This window comes from Daucus carota, chromosome 6, assembly GCF_001625215.2.
Source record: "Daucus carota subsp. sativus chromosome 6, DH1 v3.0, whole genome shotgun sequence".
Classification (NCBI taxonomy): domain Eukaryota; kingdom Viridiplantae; phylum Streptophyta; class Magnoliopsida; order Apiales; family Apiaceae; genus Daucus; species Daucus carota.
In genome coordinates, this window is record NC_030386.2 from 29,185,815 (window position 1) to 29,207,227 (window position 21,413).

General features: G+C 32.6%; 3 protein-coding genes across 5 annotated transcripts; 2 read left to right on the top strand and 1 right to left on the bottom strand.

Moving 5' to 3' along the window:
* Positions 1-6: 6 nt before the first annotated feature.
* On the top strand, positions 7-3,852 carry LOC108227774 (putative pentatricopeptide repeat-containing protein At3g11460, mitochondrial). The gene has a single exon (XM_017403110.2). The coding sequence runs from the start codon at positions 140-142 to the stop codon at positions 2,252-2,254; it is 2,115 nt and encodes a 704-aa protein (XP_017258599.1). The 5' UTR covers positions 7-139; the 3' UTR covers positions 2,255-3,852.
* On the bottom strand, positions 2,382-6,281 carry LOC108227775 (beta-amylase). 3 transcript variants are annotated; one of them, XM_017403111.2, is made up of 8 exons: positions 5,889-6,281; positions 5,171-5,239; positions 4,680-5,078; positions 4,077-4,241; positions 3,694-3,954; positions 3,398-3,607; positions 2,930-3,169; positions 2,382-2,835 (listed from the first exon to the last, which is right to left on the bottom strand). In XM_017403111.2, exons 1-8 carry the CDS (start codon positions 6,096-6,098, stop codon positions 2,632-2,634), a joined length of 1,758 nt encoding a protein of 585 aa, XP_017258600.1. In that variant the 5' UTR covers positions 6,099-6,281; the 3' UTR covers positions 2,382-2,631. The 3 variants fall into 3 exon arrangements, with proteins under 3 accessions (XP_017258600.1, XP_017258601.1, XP_017258602.1); XM_017403112.2 differs by lacking the exon at positions 5,889-6,281 and adding an exon at positions 5,340-5,550; XM_017403113.2 differs by lacking the exon at positions 2,382-2,835 and having other exon boundaries at positions 2,933-3,068.
* Positions 6,282-10,240: 3,959 nt separating this feature from the next.
* On the top strand, positions 10,241-18,657 carry LOC108226731 (SNARE-interacting protein KEULE). Its single transcript, XM_017401723.2, has 21 exons — positions 10,241-10,316; positions 11,530-11,588; positions 12,425-12,506; positions 13,529-13,607; positions 13,932-13,982; positions 14,061-14,157; positions 14,258-14,290; positions 14,439-14,564; positions 14,642-14,833; positions 14,936-15,019; positions 15,114-15,212; positions 15,297-15,373; positions 15,869-15,965; positions 16,410-16,535; positions 16,636-16,731; positions 16,842-16,961; positions 17,090-17,167; positions 17,412-17,617; positions 17,876-17,993; positions 18,078-18,167; positions 18,422-18,657. Exons 1-21 carry the CDS (start codon positions 10,241-10,243, stop codon positions 18,473-18,475), a joined length of 2,040 nt encoding a protein of 679 aa, XP_017257212.1. The 3' UTR covers positions 18,476-18,657.
* Positions 18,658-21,413: the final 2,756 nt, after the last annotated feature.

The window sequence follows — 21,413 nt, forward strand, 5'->3', positions numbered from 1 at the left end:
AGCAATATCAAACCCACCAATAACGAATTGGGCCGCTGAGATTTTTTCCACTCAACCTCAGAGTATCTCAGTTGTGTTTAACTCTTTATTAGTTGCTACTTACACAAGTCACAGATAACCCCTGCACTTAACTCTCTAGATGAAGGGTCCTATATTAACTCTCAAATTTTCAACTAAAATTCACCTAAAACCCCCTAAATTTCAGAACCAAAAGCTCACATCTTTACAATGTGGAGCCATTTTACAATTTCTCACCAACTCCAAATCTTTAAAACAAGGCCAGCAGCTCCATGCCCACATGCTCACTTGTGCTATTCTCACACAAAACACATATTTATTCACCAAACTCTCTGCATTTTATGCTGTAAGTGGCAAGATGGCTGAAGCCCATGTAATTTTTGATCAAGTTCGGTTTAAAAATTCATTCTTGTGGAATTCTATGATTAGAGGTTATGCTTGTAATGGTGATTCTCTAAAGGCCTTGTCTTTGTATCGTGATATGATGATTTTTGGTCAAAAGTTTGATAATTTTACTTACCCTTTTGTTCTTAAGGCTTGTGGTGATTTGGGTGTTGTTGAAATTGGTAGGAAAGTTCATTGTGAGTTGGTTGTTAATGGATTTGAGGAGGATGTTTATGTTGCTAATTCTTTGTTAGCTATGTATGGTAAGTTTGGGGACATTGACAAAGTTAGGATTGTGTTTGATAGAATGACCAAAAGAGATTTGACTTCGTGGAACTCGTTGATTTCGGGTTTGGTAAAGAATGGTGCGTCGAGAGAGGCTTTGGTAACTTTTTGGAGGATGAGAAGTTGTGGAGTTGTTGCAGATTGTACTACTATTCTTGGTTTACTTTCAGCTTGTGTAAATTTAGGTGCATTGGAACCTGGTAGGGCAATTCATGGCTATGTCATATGCACTGATATGGTATGTTATAATGTTTTCTTAATGAACTCTCTTATTGAAATGTATTGTCGTTGTAACTCGATGGCGGATGCAGAGAAGTTATTTGATGAGTTTACACAAAAAGATGTTGTGTCGTGGAATTCAATGATTTCAGGTTATGTAAGAAATGCAGATGCTTTTAAAAGCCTTAGGCTTCTTTGTAGAATGTTTTCAGAACATGGCTTACCTGATCAAGTTACCCTTGTGTCTGTTCTTGGAGCTTGTGCTGAAATCACAGCCTTGCAATTTGGGCTATCCCTTCACGCATATATAAGTAAGCTAGGGTTTGGAACAAATGTGATGGTGGGAACTGCGCTCATTGATATGTATTCTAAATGTGGGAATTTATTATGTTCAGAATATGTTTTTGAAGAGATGCCTAACAAAAATATGGTTTCCTGGAGTGCTATGATCACAGCATTCGGGCTTTGTGGAAGAGGAAGGGAAGCTTTATCTACCTTTTACGAAATGAAGGGAAGCATTATTCCAGATGAGGGTGTGTTCGCTTCAGTTTTGTCAGCCTGCAGTCATGCTGGATTGGTCAGAGAGGGCAAAGAAATTTTTTATAGCATGGGAAAAGAGTATAATTGTGAGCCTCTAGAATCTCATTATTCTTGCATGATAGATCTTCTTGGACGAGCTGGGTATTTAGATGAAGCATATGAATTGATTATGAAGATCAAATTTCAAGCAACCAGTGATATTTGGGTCGCACTTCTTTCTGCTTGCAGGCTCCATAAAAATATTGAACTAGCTGAGATTTCAGCCCAGAAAATTATTGAGATTAATCCAAATGACATTTCTAGCTACATTGCTTTGTCAAATATCTATGCTATCAAGAAAAGATGGGATGATGTGGAAAGGGTGAGAGCCATTGTAAGAGGAAAAAGACTACAGAAGGAACCAGGATGTAGTTTTGTTGAGGTAGACAAGGTTTTTTACAGGTTCATGGTTGGCGACAAATCTAACAGACAAACAGTTGAAATTTTTGCCAAGTTGAGAGAATTATCCATGCAACTCAAGTTGGCAGGATATAAACCTGATCTAAGTTCAGTTTTTTATAATGTTGAAGACAAAGTTAAAGAAAAGATGCTTTGGGAACATAGTGAAAGATTAGCTATTGCTTTTGCTATAATTAACACAGTTCCAGGGACCCCTATCAGGATCAGAAAGAATCTTCGAACATGTGATGATTGCCACACAGTGGCAAAACTGATCTCTAAGCTCACTGGCAGGGAGATTGTTATGAGGGATATTCGTAGATATCACCACTTCAAATATGGATCTTGTTCTTGCGGCGATTACTGGTGACCATGTCTTAAAAATGAGTTGTGTTTAAAGCAAGTGCTTTTCTTTTTTTTTTATAATCTCAGCATCCAATAGCGGAGAATACAAGTTGGACTGCTAATATGGGGGATATAATCGGCAAACACTCAGGTACACGGAAGTATACAAAACACTCCATTAAATAAACATTCTCATTTCCCATACATCTGAGGATTTTGTATAACATTAGACATGGGCTGACTTTAGTTTGATTCTCAATCAAATAAAAGTAATATTCCCATGACCAGAGCCAGTGACAATTGTTGGCTGTTATTAGTACTAGTACTTATTAGTGACTTGACACTCTCTGCTTCTCTTAAAAATCACAAGTCGCATTATTTTTCCCCTGAAGCAGTTCTGTCTTAAATAAATATGGAAGCAATCTTCTCCACAAGACCATCCCAGTAGTCAGCAATTGGGCCGCCAACACTCATGTCAGTTTCTTTATCAAATGGAAATGGCTGGATGGTTTCAGATGCTTTTAAAAGGTCCTCGGTTGGTACTTTTGGTTTGGACCTCTCCAGTGGGACGACCTTTCCATATTTTCTTAGATCTGGACAGTAATCCTGAAAAATTATGTGGTAAGATTCACAATTTTTGAGAGATTTTACTACCTCCGGGAGCAAAAATTATGTTCTCGTGGAGTTAAAGATTGAATACCTGATCCGCATGCAATTTTTTCACAAAGGTTTTAAATAATTTAAAATTCTTCCTTTGCAATAGCTGGTCTGATAAACGCAGGTATGTCAAAGCAGTCAACCTTAATTTTGGTGGGAAATCTCTGCTTACACCATTCGGCCTGCAATTAAGAAGGATTTGATTATAAGCACTGCGATCATAGCGTGGGAGAGCATTTTCTCCCGCAACTTCAATGTTTTCTGTCCAGCCGCCACTTAAGACCTACACAGTTCACACGTTAGAGCATCAGCTGCCACTATTTTGAACATTATATGGTAACACATATGTTACTAGCAAACTCAGAATGCAATGATTGTGAAGCCTGGCTTTTGATAGTGTTTAGTGAAGGCATATTACAGACGCATTCGCATACTGGATCAGAGTTCTAGCACTATTCAAACTTTTTTGTTGGAACTGTAAAGAAGCTAGCTTATTGTCTTTTATCTCAACCTGTTGAACAAGCTCCTGCGGTCCACTCTTAGCATTTTCAGGCTGTTCAGAGTTTCTCATTTCTAGACATGTGAAATTTAGAACACTGTAGTGCCTGGACAGCATCCTTGCTATTGGTCGATAGCCATCTCTGTCGTTCAAGTTGTAGAATCCGGCAGTTAGCTCCGCAGCATGACTGTCATCTTTATACCACCAATGGATTCCGGAAACCTGTTTTGAAGTAGAATTATATATTTTCACATTTCAGGTCACATGCAATATTGAAGGGTTTGATGTTTTGGTCATTTAGGATTTACCTTAGCTGCTAATTTGACACTGCATCCTAGAAAAGCTTTATTGGCTTCATCAAGGATCTGATCACCATGTTTCAGCAAATTGTTAGAATACCAGGTCAAGAAAAACTTTCCTTTTGCAGTTAAGTACTCTGCCGATCCAAAGAACTCTGTTGATCCAGGTTTGTCATTATAATCTCCTGCATTATCTGGTAATTCCCACTCAGGGTGCCCTTCCTTTATTGCTGCTTCCTTAAAATCCGCTTTAAGATATTTGTCATAGCACTGCAATATTTGGCGTACAGTTTCTCAATTTTGAATACCCAATATTGTAGATATTCTATTTTACAAGTTGAAAAGGAGGGGGGAGGGGACTGGTTCATCGTATTTTCTACCTATGGTCTCACCTGAAATTCTCCAATACCAGGAAAAACCCATCCTTGGTTTTCTGGATAAGAGGGATATCTGAGCTCCCCTGCAGGACCTAGCCCTACTTCAATGTCTGTTAAGAGTTCAGCATCCAAATAATCTGCCATGTTGTCTCTAAAGCTCTTCATGAAGTCACTGTAAATCTACAGATTTCAAGATATTATATATTTATCCGTGCTAGATATCTGTCTAACAAGTAAGTTTGGCAACCAAACTTTTATAAAAATAAGTCCTTATTTTTTTTAAATGCATCTTTTTATAATTTTTTTGGATATATATGTTGAAGAGGTTTTTCATATTCGTTAATTCACAAAAAAGTAAGGGCTTATTTCAGAAAAAAGTAGAGTTTTATGTACTTTTCTCCAGAAATAAACCCTTATTTCTGAAAAATAAGGTTGAACGGCCTAAAATGAAGCTAAAAAAGAGTCGCTATCTGAAATAGCTGTGTGATGAAGCAAAAAAAAGTTAGTATCTAACATAGCTGTGTAACGAAGCTAAAAAAGTCAGTATCAGTATGCTTATGCTTTTTAATAGAATAAGTATAAATGTGCTTATACTTTAATTTAAAGAGAAATACTAACCTCCACTGCCGTTCGACCCTCAAATAGAGGTAGATTGTCCACACCAAGTGTGAGGTACTCTGTATTTCTGTTACCAGCTCGATTAGTGTAGAAGATGTCAGGATCTGTTTTTCCGACATCAAGCACCCAGTTGGGAAGTGGGATATTAACTGTATCGCCAACATTTCCACCACATTGGTGGAAGGACATGACAACTTGCAACTTCAGACCACACTGTTGGACAAGTTGGAACAAGCTTTTATAAGCACTCCAATCATATTGCTTAGAGCCTTTGGATTCCACCAATCCCCACCAGACATCCACCATGACCCCATCAACGCTTGCTTCTTTCAGCTGCGTAAGCTGCCGCTCTAATCCGTCCTTATCTTGTAATATACTGTCACTTGAAATGATATCCAGCTGTCGTCACCATGAAAGAGTAACATAATGGACATAAATATATTAGTACTGGACAAGTGTATGTTCATTGCATGGTTGTAATAGTAACTGACCTGGAGCATCACATAGATTGGCACATAGTTTGGTAGCATCTTTTCCTCGTCACGAAGGGGAGCTGGAGTCTGCATATTTGAAAAAAGATATGATAACTAAGAGCAGATTTGCTTCTCTATGTAATGTATTCTGTAACCCTTTTATAGATGGTTGAGTGTGGTATATTGCCTTCTTATCTTTAGAAGGCAGCATAGTAATGTGAGCCAACTGCCCTGTGCGTCATCTTGTTAACATGAACCAAATCATAATTCTGTGATTGTTTGGACCAATTCTAATGCGATTCTGCTCCTCCTTTAAACCTTTTGTCCTACACTCTGGATTGTCCTTCAGAAAGCATTGGATACAGTGTTTTAAGCTTCCCCCAATCCCCCCCCCCCCCCCCCCCCCCCCCAAAAAAAAAAAAAAAAAAGAGAAGTTAAAACCATATTTTAAAAACTTAGGTGACTTACTCAATTAGCTTTTGGAGCCCGATGTCAAAAACTTGAACTTATAGTTAATTTGAAGAGTAGTGCAAGCCATAGCAATATAATCATACATATTAATGTTTTTACTACTGTTGAACTGCTCAGCCACGATTTAGATATATTATAATAAGACCATATGAATGTTATTATGCTAGACAATCATGCTTACAGTTCATCATATTCTCTTTTAACCATCTGACCTGAATATATTATGTTGTTGTAGTCCAAACTTGACAAATTGAAGACTGTTTACCTCTTGGTCAGTGGTGAAGACCTCAGTCGTAGTAGCTTGAATCTTTTCAACTGTTATGTGGGCGCTAAATGTCAGAGTATGCGTGAAGTCTTGTGCATTTGCTGGCTTAATTTTCTCAAACTTTTGCAGTGTTGATTGGAGAAATATAGGATGGCTTAGTCGAGACTCTGCTGGTAAGCCACTTAGTTTTGGATATACAATGTTTGACATGGCACCTGTTTATACACTTGAGTGGTTGTAGTGCAAATTTGTTATGTTGTTCTTGAAGTAGATTGTCATGGCAATATATCCTGTAGAAATAGAAGGAAGAAGCCATAGGAATAACAACGTGTTGAATATGAAAGAAAAATCTAAGCTGATATTTCTTGATTGTGATTGTTGTTTTAGGCTTGTGGCAAATTGTTCGAGGTCTTCTGGGTGTGCATGTTGGCTGTGTGAATGTTAGTGAAACGAACGTGTGGTTTTGAAGCTTTTAATGAAGCCATGGAGTTTGTGGTGGAAGAGATGATCAAGATGGATGATTCTTAGAAAACAAGTGGCTTGTGATTTTTTTACAAATATGCATAGCAACAAATAGCAGCACAATTATCTAGTTTGTGTCTTGTTATTTTGGTCTGTATAAATTGACTCATCAAATCCCTGTGTTATATAAATAAAAATTCAAAAATGTATCTTAATTCATCAGTTACATCCTTACATCACGTTTTCCCTAATAACCCATCTCAGCACAGACAAGTTCAACAACACACACCTCCACTTTGTTTGTATTCAAAAAAGCGGTGTCCATTTCAGATTTTAAATTTCGATTCATAATCATAACTATTATTTTAAAATATTTCCTGTTGATTACATTTCGAGTCGACTAAAAAGTCCTGATTTATTAAAAATCTACAATAAAATTTGGTTAATACACAGTAGTTCTGATTTTCGATTTTCTGCGATGATGCCCGAACATATTCAAATTGATTTGTTTGTATAATATTTTGTCTCGGTAAAATCAAAATAACTTTGGACACATGCGATACGTTAGTATCCCTGGCTCCCACTCTAAAGTTGATCTGTCGAGGAAACAAATAATGAGTCGTAATTCACCACTCTTTTTCTCTCAAACTCTGTGAATCCGACATCTCAGTTAAAATTAAAGAAAAATGTGTTATGTGGGGAAAGCAACAAAGATCTTCCTCTTCCTACTCACTGCTGCTATCATCACTGCTCTCTTCCTAGGATTCCGACATTTCCGTCGTAGCAAGTCACACAATTGTACTTCTGATGTTAACGATGATCTTTCTTGCCACCTTACAGCTTCCAACCCGCCACCTCAGGCGTCTCCGTCGCTTCCAGCTACGACAAATGCGCCACCACCGGCTACTGCTCCTCCACCTCCAGTGTTAGTCACTCCAGCTCCGCTTAATTCGTCGTAGCTCCACCAGTTAGTAGTCATCAATCTACATTTCTCCGAATTGTCTTGTTATTTTGTGATCGCCTATGAAAAGCTTTGTACTTTTAGTTGGAAATGAAAGATCGATTAAATCATTCTAAAAATGTTTCGGTTTTATCGTTCCCAGTCTTTGGACTAATTTTTTTTAATTTAAATTATCTAACTTTAAAAAATTAGAAAATATTGAACATGGTTAATAATTAGTGGTTTGTTGTTTACGAATTTAATCAAGTGTTTTGACTACCCGATTACATCAGTCGATTAAATTAGGTATTTTGATTAACTGTATAAAAAATAGATGTTTAATTAGAATTTGTATTTTAAGTGAATATATAATAAATTTCTAATTTAAGAAATTCTCTTTGAAAATAATTTTTCTACTAACTATTAAATATTAATATTTAATAATGATGGGCTAGTTTTTATTTACAAGTAATTTTAGAGAATCTAAAAACTTCAGTGAAAAATCTCATATACGTGACACTACATATAATATATTTTAATTTGTGGATATATAATACTCCCTCCGTTTCTTTTTTCTTTTCCTGTTTGTGATGTCGGTACTGTTCATAACATAAGACAAATTACTAATTTACATCTAATCTATAAAACTAAATATAGTCATGAGTGATCTTGTTAGATTCGTATTCACGAGTATTTTAATACAGTGAAGTTTTTATATTTAATGCTACTACGAAATGAAAGATATTAACGATTAAAAATGTGTGTTGGCAAACGTGAAAAGTACAAACAGGAAAAATATTTAGAGATGGAGGGAGTATATATTGAATAAATCAGTTATTTAAGTGATAAATAATTATTTGAGAAATATTTGACTTTTTTGACTTGACACTGTATTTTAGGTGGACACAGAAGTATAATCAACAGAAAAAAAATTGCACATAACGTAAATAACATTTTGTAAGAACAGGGCCCAACAGGTTGTTCAGTGGGAAACAAAATCATCCTCTAAAATGCTCATCCATCTTTTAATTACAGGTTCCATTTTTATGTAAAAGATGCTATAACAAACGATACGAAGAATAGAACACTGTTTTCGTCGGTGTCAGTTTGTTTTCCCGGTAAATTATTGATTCTATTTTTATGGGCAATTTTGGAAAGAAATAAATTTTCATCATGCAAGATGGACATCATATAGCGCGTAGTGGGTGTTTAGGTGGGGTTTAAAAGCCTCGCTTTCGAAATTTTAAATTAGAAGCAATTATTCGTATCGTTTATGTAAAAAGTCGAGAACCACTTATAAAAAACTAGAATTTTTAGTTTTTATTTCATGAATTCTAGTTTTTTTTTCAAACATTTTAATCACTTATATATCTTAACTAACTTCTACTTCACATTTTTTACTTTAAGTAAGAAGTACTTATTTTAAGCTTACTCAAACGGCCCCGTAGACTTGTTTGTGAATCCAACTTATTTATAATTTGGATTACAAATTTATAAGTTTAATTATTATTTACAAGTTAAAATACAAGAAATTAAAAAAATTTATAATATAGTTGAAGAATTTTATGACTTAATACCAGTGTTCTAAAAGTCGGCGATTAATCGGGATTAATCGCCGATTAATCGCTGTTCGGTCGGCCACCGTCTCGATTAAGCGTTAATCGGTGAAAAAATCGTTTTTTCTGAAAATCGGTCAAAATCGGGATTAATCGGAAAAAGTCGGTCAAAAATCGGTGAATTTAAAAAAATCAAAATAAAAAGTAAAAAAATTCAAAATTTTATTAATTTTAAACAAAACAAAACGCACGGAAATGACAAAACACGGAAATTAAAGTTGTTTTTATTACTTTTTACTCTTTCAATATTAACTCCTAAACTCTAATTACATAAATTTGCAATATCTTCCTTCGCAGATTTAATCAAATTCAAGTTTATATATGAGATCACTGGACTTGTACATGTATACAAAGGCATGTTTTGTGTTATAAGAAATCATTAATCTTTTGATTTTATATGACTATAAATTTATACTATATATAATTATATTAATATATATATAATTTAAAAAATAATATTAAATTGATTCCGATTAATGATCTGATTAATCACTCCGATTAATCTCCGATTACCCGATTAATCGCTAGACGGTGCCTTCACCGACTAAGTCCGATTCCCGCTTTTTACAACACTGCTTAATACACATGATATTGAATATAAAATTAAGTCTCGAGCGGATGAAATAATAATGATATCTACACAATTTTAAAAACAATAATTATTAAAAATTCAAGCGTATCAAACTTTGACAATATGACATCTCGGTATAACTTTTTAAGTATTATAATATTTCAATGCTTATCATTGATATAAAATTTTATTTTTATATATGGAGTATATATGTAAGTGTGTTAGTAAGATATTAATAAAACTAACTTGCAAAGATAAACATGCACATTAACTTTATGTAAGATAAATATTAATTTAAATTTGATACTCCATTGAGAAGTGATTTCATCATTTAATAAATAACTGATTTTAGTTATTAATAAAAAAACAACATAGATGAATAGTATTACGTATAATGAATAGTTAATAAAAAATAACTGATTATATGTTACAAAATCTGATCACCACAACTCACGTATGATAAATAGCATTGTGTTATAATTTATCATTTAAAAATTGGATTAATTTAAAACAAATATAAACTATTCAACTTAATACAATCACTAGTCACATAATAATTAGTATAATGTCTGATATGTCTGGATGCGGTCCTGGTCGAAAGCCTAAAACATACATGATTCAAGGGAATGTAAACAAATCAAAGGTAAGAATTCTGGGATTCCACTTTTGATAGGGAATGTTCTGTTAATAGTTTAATAGAGTCATCTTTTTACATTGTTGGGGTTGTTTAATTTGTGACAGAACATATGATTGTTGTTTCATCATGTCAATGTCGGAGTCCGATTCGGCATCTCTCGTCTATAATGGTTTTCGTAATTTCCGGAATGTCACTCGTGAACGTACGCCTCTTGTATACTTTCTCCATTTTATTATATATATGATCCATTTTATTATATATATAAATATATGTGTCTTGTTGCATATTTGTTTTTCTACATCTGTAGGCTTTGATAATGTTGTGTGAAATGTAATAGTGTTTATAAGTGATTTTGATGTTATGATAAGTATAATTCTCGAAAGTCAGTCCCAATAATCAAATTCTTGAAATAAATTTATGTCTTTATATATTTATCCATGTTGGCTTCAACAATGTTGTTTAAGTGAAAAGCAAGAATGTTGACGAGTGATGTTGATGAGAGGATGCATATAATCCTTGAAATCCAATGATTAAAATTTGACATTTTGTTCTTTCATTAATGCAACTAATTGATGGAATAACATCTATATAAACAATCAAGCTCCATTTTATTCAATTGACGAATTTTTCATGCTGCTAAATAATGTCAAATAAGATTATTATATTCTAAATCTGCTTTAGTTATCTAAAATGATATGAATTATATGACATTTTCTATGTAGTGATCGAAAGAGAAAAAACTAAAAGAGATTGTGGTTGATACAAGAAGAATAAGGACGATATCGCTATCGCAATCTGAAAACCGATTGAAGTAAATGATTATAAAACCAATTACACCAAGATGAGAATAGAAAAGCCAATTGATGAAGCAATCCTCGATTTAACACTCAAAAATGGTTGAAGGTAGGTAGACGCGTAGGCATGGTCAAAATTCTGTAAAGACACACTTAGAGAAAAATTTGGAACTGATGTACGCCCATTTTAGCTTGTTGTTTAGATGTTGCCATTTCCATATGCGGTGTTAGGAAAGCAAACATGTGAGATTGAAGGACTAGAAGATTGAATGATTTTGTCTGATGATAAAGCATGTATGAGGTTGATGCTGCAACAGTTACAATCTCAATTATCATTCCAAAGCTACATACTCTAGATGTGAAATATCGGTTCCCTAGATTCTAGAGAAGTGAGAGAGAAAGAGGTGTAGTAGTATTTGGATACAACTCGGGTTACTAGTCTCATATTATCGAAACTAGTTACACTTCGTCTACTTATATATCTTTTTAAGTATTTTTGATTTTTGGTACAAGAGAAAATGAAAATTTAAGAGTAATTATTACAAATGTACAACTTGTAACTTAAAAAACGACATCTTAACAATTTTTAAATAGAAATAATGAAATATTAATACCTTGCAGGACTGTTATATGAAATGCTTCGAAATACCAAATCGACAGATGCAAGACTCACATGGAAGGTAAAACATACATATTCTCATTGAAGTTGAAGATTACTATTTTTATAACTTCAAGATAGTGCATAGTGTGTTGCTTGTTACATGGTACAGATAAGTACAACTCCCTATGTTAGGATATATAGTAGTCGCTTGAGTTTTTCACGTATTTTTAAGAGATTTGACTGTACACTTATAAATATTATTTTTTAAAATTTTGTTGTGAATAAAATTATTAATGTCAAATTTTTATTCTGGAAAAAGAATTTTTTAAAAATAAAATTTTAAATGTACGGTAACTCTTAAAAGTACGTTAAAAAAAGTCAAGCAACTATTATATCCAAAAAAAGGAGTAGTTCACTTGTTATATGCAATATCTGTTTAAACTAGTAATATCGTACTTGTTAAATCCTATACATATCCTTTTGACAATCTTGGTGTCTCCATTTTAGGCTTTTATTGTTTGCTTCTTGTCAGTTTCCGTTTTAGTAAACAGTAGGTTCGTTAAATTTACCTTTTTAGTCACTATTTAAGCATGTTAATGTATGTTCTTCTTTTTTTTATATGTACCCAATAAAGCTCAAGATATATGCTTGTTTGAACTACATGATGTCATCATGATTCTTTTGCTAATTCATATAAAAGCTATTCTTACTAATATAGTATTTTTATATAAAAAATTCATTTAATTTCTTTTTTTATAATAAGCTTGCATTCATGGGATGTAACATATGGTGAAACCATTTTAATTTTTGTTCTTCTAAAGCTTTTGTACTAAGACATTACATGCTCGTTAGTTTCTTAAATTATATTATTCACTCTCTTAAAAGTTATTAATTGTGTAACACTTTCCTCATTAGGTACTCATCTTGGACAAAATCACTTTAAAAATAATGTCTCACTCTTGTAAGATGCCAGAGATTACAGGCGAAGATGTTTCATGTAAGTCAAAGAAGGCCATTCTATGAAAAACCAACTCATCATTCTTCTTGTATTTTCTTGGGATCTGTAAATAAAGCATGTTGAACAATAAAATGCTTCATTTCTCATTAAAGTTTTCAAAGTTAACTAAATTTATATTGAAAATTGATTGAATGTGATATTTTGAAAAACTAGAGGTCTGTAGATTTCAAGTCTTACTATTTTCCCTTTACTTCATACGCATATAACATATATTACTTGAAGACATAAAAATCAAGGCATTTAAATTAGGTCATGTTTGGAAGTTAGAGGTTTGAGGTGCTTTAAAGGTTTGACCATATAGATCCATTAATAATAGTATTTGGTAGTTAGCGGATTCAAATAGATGTTTATACTCAAAAAGCTACTTTGAAGAGTATTTGGGGTTAGAAGGTTTTTGTATGTTTCACAAAAAGCTAATCAAACAGTTTTACAAGAAACCGCTAATTCGATCCGCTAGTCAAATCATCTATTTCACTCGGTTAGTCAAAACATCAGTTTTGTAAATAGAATATGATACATTTTATAAAATTCATAACTATTTTATCTACTTCCTATTTTATATTCGAATTCAAGTACGATTGTTATATCATCAAAAGAATTTCTTAGTTTTACTGAAATAAAATTCTTGACTTTAATCATGTATAAACCAATGTATAAAATTTTAGTATGATAATTCAAATTATATATATTAATACATATATATTTTAAAAATTATTTAAAATCATACAAATTATTAAGATAAAATTATATTTTCAAAAACTATTCGTGCATGGAACGGGTCATAAGCTAGAATAAATAAGATATGAAATTAAAAGTAAATAAATAAAGTGAAATCGTCTGCATGCGACGTGCGTTTATGGTTATAATAGAATTTTTAATGGAATTTTGGACTATAATATATGTATTTGTATATGTTGTGTTTTTACAATCAAATTTAGAAGAGTAACTATCAATGCTTGAAAGTATTTGCTTGTCACCGTTTGTAATCTTCTCTTTCTCAGTGCTCGAAAACATAAACAAGCGAAGACAACCATTACCTAACATGCTTGCCATCTACTTCGTTCAGCCAACTGAAGAAAAGTAATAGTTTTACTGGTTTGTTGGTTTGACTATTATGAGATATTATTTGCATTTTCTTCTTATGCAAGATATGATGTTGGTAACCATTTATAATAAAGTAAATATTTTACCCCCAATATGATACTATTTACATTTTTGCCTAAAGTTACTTGATTGCAACAAAGTAACTTTACCTTATTTGCTCTTGAATATCGACAAAACTAATTTCATCCATATGACTTTAAACATGTAGTATATTTCTTTTAAATGTGCATGGCTGTAATAAATTGAATTTATGAAAAGTATTGAATCTCTCTCGCATATAATTAATTTATTATAATACAGTGTCGTCTTGTTCCTGTCCGATATGGCTGGAAAGAACCCTCTCTACAAAAAGTAAGTAGCAATCTAATATTTTAAAGGAATGACTTCATTTTTGTAGTCTTGGTTAAGTTTTTTATTTTATTTTTTCAGAGCTTTTGTCTTCTTTAGTTCACCTATTTCACGAGAATTAATCAACTACATAAAAAGGGATTCAACTGTTTTACCTCGAATAGGTGGATTACGAGAGGTAATTTTTATGATCTAGCTTGTTTTCATATTTAGTTTTAAAATGGTTTCTAGTTTAAGTAATATATGTAAAATTTCTCATTTATTGGTAAAATGTGCAGATGAATTTGGAATATTTTCCAATTGATAGTCAGGTTATATTCTTTATTCATTACTATAGTTCATTCGGTTCCACATTTGTGCTTTCACTCACACCCTTTAACTCAACAATGTCTTTTGTACAATGATTCTTGGGTGATCCTATCTTACTGATAAATATATATAATTGTCCTTCATTGATAGGCTTTTATAACTAATACTGGGAAGGCTATGGATGAACTTTTTGTTGATGAAAGTAGTTCCATAAAAGGTGATGAATATTTGACTGTGATGGCCACACGCATTGCTACTGTTTTTGCTTCGTTACGGGTATGTAATTCAAATCTCTCAATTATGATATATTGTGTTTTGAGAATGAGTAAGGCCATGCATATTTGGGTCGTTAGGAATTTCCTTTTGTACGCTATCGTGCTGCCAAATCCCTTGAGCTCGACACTATGATAACATATCGTGATTTACTCCCTACAAAGCTTGCTGCTAACATATGGAATAGTCTCACGAAATACAAATCTAACATTGCTAACTTCCCCCAAAAAGAGACTTGTGAGTTGCTCATACTGGATAGATCAATCGATCAGGTATATAATTTCTTTATTCACTTTTAATATGTGTGTGTGTGTGTGTGTGAGCGCGCGCAATGCCTTATCTAACCATTGTAGGGAATTTTATTCCCAATTCAGATTGCTCCTATAATACATGAATGGACATATGATGCCATGTGTCATGATTTACTTAAAATGGAGGGAAATAAATATGTGCATGAGGTATTCATTTTAGATTTTATGTTCAAAATGTTTGATTACTCTTCCAAATCACTAATGTTTCAGCCACTATATATCAAATAACTATACTTTATAGGTTCCTAGTAAAACAGGTGGGAATCCAGAGAAGAAGGACATCATTTTAGAAGATCATGATCCTATATGGTTAGAGCTTCGTCATGCTCATATAGCAGACGTATGTCAAATTTCAAACATCAACACAGATCTTTTGTTTAAAGGTTCGAATAATGTACACTCTAATCAATGATTACATTGACAGGCTAGCGAACGACTTCATGACAAGATGACCAAATTCGCTACAAAAAACAAAGCTGCACAAATTCGCCAAGGTTCAAGGTTAATATCACTTTAGTTTGTGCCATTACAGAACATATTGAATTATAATGGTATGGCATCCAAGGTACTTAAAGAGATTGATATCCATCCATACAAACTATACAATTAAAGTGTATCAGAAGATAACTGGTCAGTCGATAGTCGAAGCGGAAAAATGCATATATATATATATATATATATATATATATATATATATTCGAATCTATATCAGATTTTATTACTTGGCACTATCAAGACATAATAATCAACGTGTTCTTGGTTTTTTAACATCATTTGAAAGGTCTGTCTTTAATATCATCAATATGTTATGAGCAGGTACTTGTGACAGTTCTTTTTAGTTTAATCGACAATTGTTTTATAATATTAGAAAAATATATTTGGTTGTATGTATGATCCATGATTAGTTTTTCATATATTCTCATGAAACATAAACTTCAACTGACTCTGACTTGCACAATTCTGGTTTTAAGATTTTTTTTCTATATGTTTTTTTAGAGATGGAGGTGACATGTCTACACGTGACTTGCGAAATATTGTTGAAGCGTTGCCACAATATAATGAGCAATATGACAAGCTTTCCCTCCACGTAGATGTGAGTTTACACTATACACAAAAATACTGTAGTAATTTCAAAAACACATTATATTTTGACAATCGTATACTGTTTTCTTTGTAATGATGTAAAATATTGCGAATATATGGAAGCCAAAATTCTATTCAATCACTCCTAACAAAAAAGATAAAAAAAATCTATCTAAAATTAATAGTTGGTTTAAAGAGCACATTGATGCTCTGCCAAACTAGTAATTAACCAGAAGTCTACCAGAAACTTGGTGGATGGGACAAGCTCTTGGAGCTTCCTACATAATTCAATCCTTAAACTTGGACAAGGAACACTAAATATTATTTAAAGTGCCTCATATATGCTTCCACTAAGCGCATTCAGCACTCCAAATTTGCTTGTTAATGATTTCCTAGGTAACCATCTGCTCAGTTCACCGAACCTTGTTCCCTAAGCATGTCGTATTTCATGCAGATAGCAGCTAAAGTTAACAAAATTATCAGGGAATCGGAACTGAAAGAACTGGGTCAACTGGAACAGGATCTGGTTTTCGGAGATGCGGGAACTAAAGAAGTAATCAACTTTCTGCGCTCTAAACCGGTGGGTGACCTTTGCTCAAAATTTATTGTATAAACTAAAGAGCAATGGAAGCGATCAATCTTCTCTTTTGCATATAATTTTCTTCTTTTTTGGCATGCAGGATGTGACAAGTGACAATAAGTTACGTCTGCTGCTGATATATGCTGCTATTCATGGCAATAAGTTAGAGAACGACAAATTGAAGAAACTGATGGAGGTACCTTATTCCAATATGATTATATCATACTCCCCATAAAAAAAAATTCACACAGAATATTATGGTGAGCTGAATACATGCATTTTATTTAATTTGTTTATTTATTGTAGCTGGCAAAGCTACCAGATGAAGATATGAATGCTGTGTACACTATGAGGAAGCTTGATGGATCATCAGACACGAAAAAATCCTCAATGCGACCTTTCACCTTGAAGTTTAACGTGAATAGGGTAAATATGGGTTTGTGCATTCTTCGTTAGAATTTAGCACTTAAAAGGTTGATCAGCTGTTTTTACTAATCCAAGTTCATTGATTATTACCACTGTCTGAATACATCTGGGTTTTATTTCGCATATAGAGAAAAAGTTCTTTCAGAAAAGATCGACCTGGTGAAGAAGTGACATGGCAACTATCGCGATTTTACCCTTTGGTAGAGGTACCATCTCATATACTTGGTGATGCTTGTTATATGCAATTCAAATTTAGGTTCTTTTTGAGACATTAGTAAGATACTAAGATTGTCATGCCAATCACTCAACATCCTCTACAATAAAAAACCTGGTCCAGAGCATTAAGAGTAGTTGCTAATGCTGTCAAACTTAAAACTTTTTGCTTTGTTATTTGAGGTCCTACCACAGCAGGAATGAATCACTTGACTGAAATGTAATGTGATGTCTCAGGAACTTATTGAAAAGCTTAGCCAAGGTGAACTATCAAAAACTGATTTCTCATGTATGAATGACCCAACTCCAACTTTTCATGGGACCTCTCCGGCTGTAACAGCACCTTTGATTCAACCTCAAGATGCACATTCTGTGAGATCTAGACGAACAGGAACTTGGGCCAGGCCTAGAGCCGCTTCACAATCTGATGATGGGTATTCAAGGTATTCCTTTTTGAGTTTTCATCAAATGAAATCTTCATGTTGTTTTTTTCTGCATGCCTGGCTGTGCTATAACTGATCCCTCTTTCAGGCAAGTACCCCTATATATAGTTTACTCTCCGAGTAGGACAGTCTACTGTTTTGACTTTAATTACGAACCTTGATTAGTTAAGTTATTGTTTCTTTGCCTCAAAATCTTGTAGAAAACTCTTAGTTCAGTTCACATGTATTGTACCTCACTCTGCAAATGCCATCTGTTAGTGATTCAACTCTGAGGCATGCAGTCACTGATTCAATGTTGAGGCGTACATCTAGTGAGTTCAGGAAAATGGGGCAACGCATTTTTGTATTCATCATTGGTGGAGCAACTCGCTCTGAGGTATGTGTTCTTTCATTTTATCAGAAACTTTCGGGGCGACTTATATAACTTGTGGAGCTACTAATTTGTCATACATGATTTTAGCTGCGAGCTTGTCACAAATTAACAGCAAAGCTGAATAGGGAAATTGTACTGGGCTCAACTAGTCTCGATGATCCTCTTCAGTTTATCAAGGTTTGTTTCATTATTTCCCTTCCTTTTCGTAAGCTTTCAAGATTATGTTCTGCATTGCAAAGTATGAGAGTTGACAAGTCAGGTGCTCATTGCATCTTCTTCTTTGTTTATATAAAAAAATTATAACCTGTGCTCTTTGATTGCACCACGATGAATCATAATGCAGTCGGTTAGACATATACTTTCAACATACTAGTTTCATGTTGAAAGCCCTGTATGAATATTTGTCCTAATTCCTGGTCAATGTGTTGCAGAGACTAAAGAAGCTGAATGAAGATGATATATCAATTGATGACATTGAGATTTAACGAGCTAGTCATGATACTGGAAATAAATTCCTTTTGGACTTGCTTTCCACTTGGTCCCTGCAGAGAATTTGTACTCTGCTATTTCTGTTGTTCAACCTAATGTATAATTGCTAAGAATATGGGTAAGCTGCGATTTTAGGTTTAGCGAAGGCCTCCCAAGCCCTCTTAATTTACAGTTTGTATAGTACAATGGCTATGGATATTTGGGAAATGAGAAACTGTTTTGCTCATGTAGGTTTCCGTTCATTGATTCATACTGAAAGAGATCATCTATACTCTGTAATGTCCCTTTTACAGATCATGATTGTGTTATGCTTGATCTAAGAATTCTGATCTTTGACAAAACTAACAACTACCAGAACAACTGCACTTATATTCAGTTGTTTAAAAAGTATGATTGCTTTTTATAAGATCTGAGCTACCAAAAACATGAGTCCGGATCCTCTGTCCCCCCTACGTGTCCCCTCTTTCTTATTGGTCAGTTCTTTTACTTATCACGTGATTTATAATTTTATAATTCTTATTTATTTTCTCACGGAACTTAAAATATTTTTTACATGATATAAATATAATATTATATAGTAACTTTATTTTTATGTTTTCTACATGAAATAATTAATTAAAATTTTGAAAATTTTAATATTATTAAATTTAAAAGCAAAAATATACTTTATTTACATTATCTTTTCCATATAGTACATAATCAACTAAAAATATTTTTTACATGATATAAATATAATACTATACAATAATTTTATTTTTATGTTTTTCTATATTAAATAATTAATTATAATTTTGTAAACTTTAATATTATTAAATTTGAAAGCAAAAAAAAAAACTTTCTTTATGACTTAAATTATATTAAAAGATTGAGATGTAAAAATTGAGATGTTATTTATATAATATTTAATCTAATAAAATTAAATTGGTATATGAAGGAATTCACTGGTACATTTTTTTTTTGATAAACCAAACTATACATCATAGAGTTAATATTTAATGCAACAAAAAAAGATGATTGAGAATTTATAAAATTGAATTCTAAAGAAATAAATTAGGCCTGCAGTTAAAAAAGATTTTATCTCTGAGTTCACAGAAAGTAACTCAGTTGAATACTTGTAATTTATTTGTATTCTGCAATAACAAGAGAGATCACGTGAGAAGTAAAAGAACTGACCAATAATAAAAAAGAGGGGACACATAGGGAGACACAGAGAGGGGACAGAGGATCCGGGCTCCAAAAACATAGGAAACCCTGTAGATGTTACGAATCCCGGGAGTAATAATAATTTTTATTTATTATATTCATTTCCAATTATATTCCCTCCTTTAACCCAACCTTATATTGGAGCATAAACAGATTCTTATTTTTTGGACACGAGATTCTTATAAAATATAGTTTTATAATATTTTTTTCTAAATAAAAATTTGATTTTAACTTTTATTCAAAAAATAAATTAAAAAAATATTATAAAACTATACTTTATAATAGACTCAAAATACGTGCAAATAATGAACATAAACAAGGACGAAAGTAGTATTATATACTCATATATCAATTTTAAGAATTATATCAGTAAATATATAATAATTTTTAAAATATAAAAACCTTTTCAAAATATAGAAATTTTATAAGAATAACTTTTAATAGATCAATATTTGATGTATTTAACTAGTTAAAAATTTAGAAATGAGTAGATAATATAAAACAGAAGGATATATTAAATATTAGGGGAATTACCTTGTATACTGTTTTTTCAATCTTATTTTCAAAAATACTACCTTCTCCAATCTTATTTTCAAAAATACTACCTTATCTGCTTCAAAAAAAAATAAAAAAATACTACCTTATCTAAAATCTTTCAAATATATTATCTTTTTGAAAATATTTTTCAAAAATACGGTGGTTGCATATGCAATATATATATCGATTCCATAGATGAGGTCGAAAATGACATTTGAAATATGGAACTTGAAATCAGGAATTCAATTGCATATATGGTTGCATATGGTTGTATTCAGTTGCATATGGTTGCATTCAGTTGATTCTATTGTAATCTAATGGTCTCGCCAGAGGCACAACATACATCGGTTGTAACTTACTCAGTTGCATTTAGTTGCATATGAGGTTGCATTCAGTTGATTCTATTGCAATCTAATGGTCCCGCCAGGGGCACCCATACATCATTTGTAACTTACAGTTTTCAGTTGCAAATAGTTGCATATGCAACGGAAACTGTAAGTTGCAACTGATGTATGTGTGCCCCTGCGGGGCCATTAGATTACAATAAAATCAACTGAATACAACCTCATATGCAACCATATATGCAACTGAATCCCTGATTTCAAGTTCCAGATTTCAAATGTCATTTTCGACCTCATCGTTGGAATCGATATATATATTTATCGCCTCTATTGCAACCACAGTATTTTTGAAAATATTTTAGAGACAGGTAGTATTTTTGAAAATAAGATTGGATAAGGTAGTATTTTTGGAAATAAGATTGAAAACGTGGTTATGAATAAAAAAAAGCCCTAAATATTACCCGGTAGTATACAGAATACAGATTACAGATCAATACTTAAGCGGCATTCTTCACGAGGTTTACGACGGCGACTGACACTGACACAACTTGTTTATACTATACTCCTACTAATTTAACTGACTTAACGATTTTACTATACCACTTGTTGTCTACAGTGGTTTATTGACTATTATTTGCCATCTTAACTTATTTATTTCGTTTATTATGTATCATTAATTCATTATCATATTTGTTTTTATTTAAATTTTCAAATAAACTATTACTCCCTCCGTCCCGTTGGATTGTTAACATCACTTTTTGGCACGCTTTTTAAGACCTCTATAAAATATAGTTGCATGAGGTTTTTTTTTATAAAAAAAATTCTGAATAAAAGTTTGATGTTTAAACTTTTA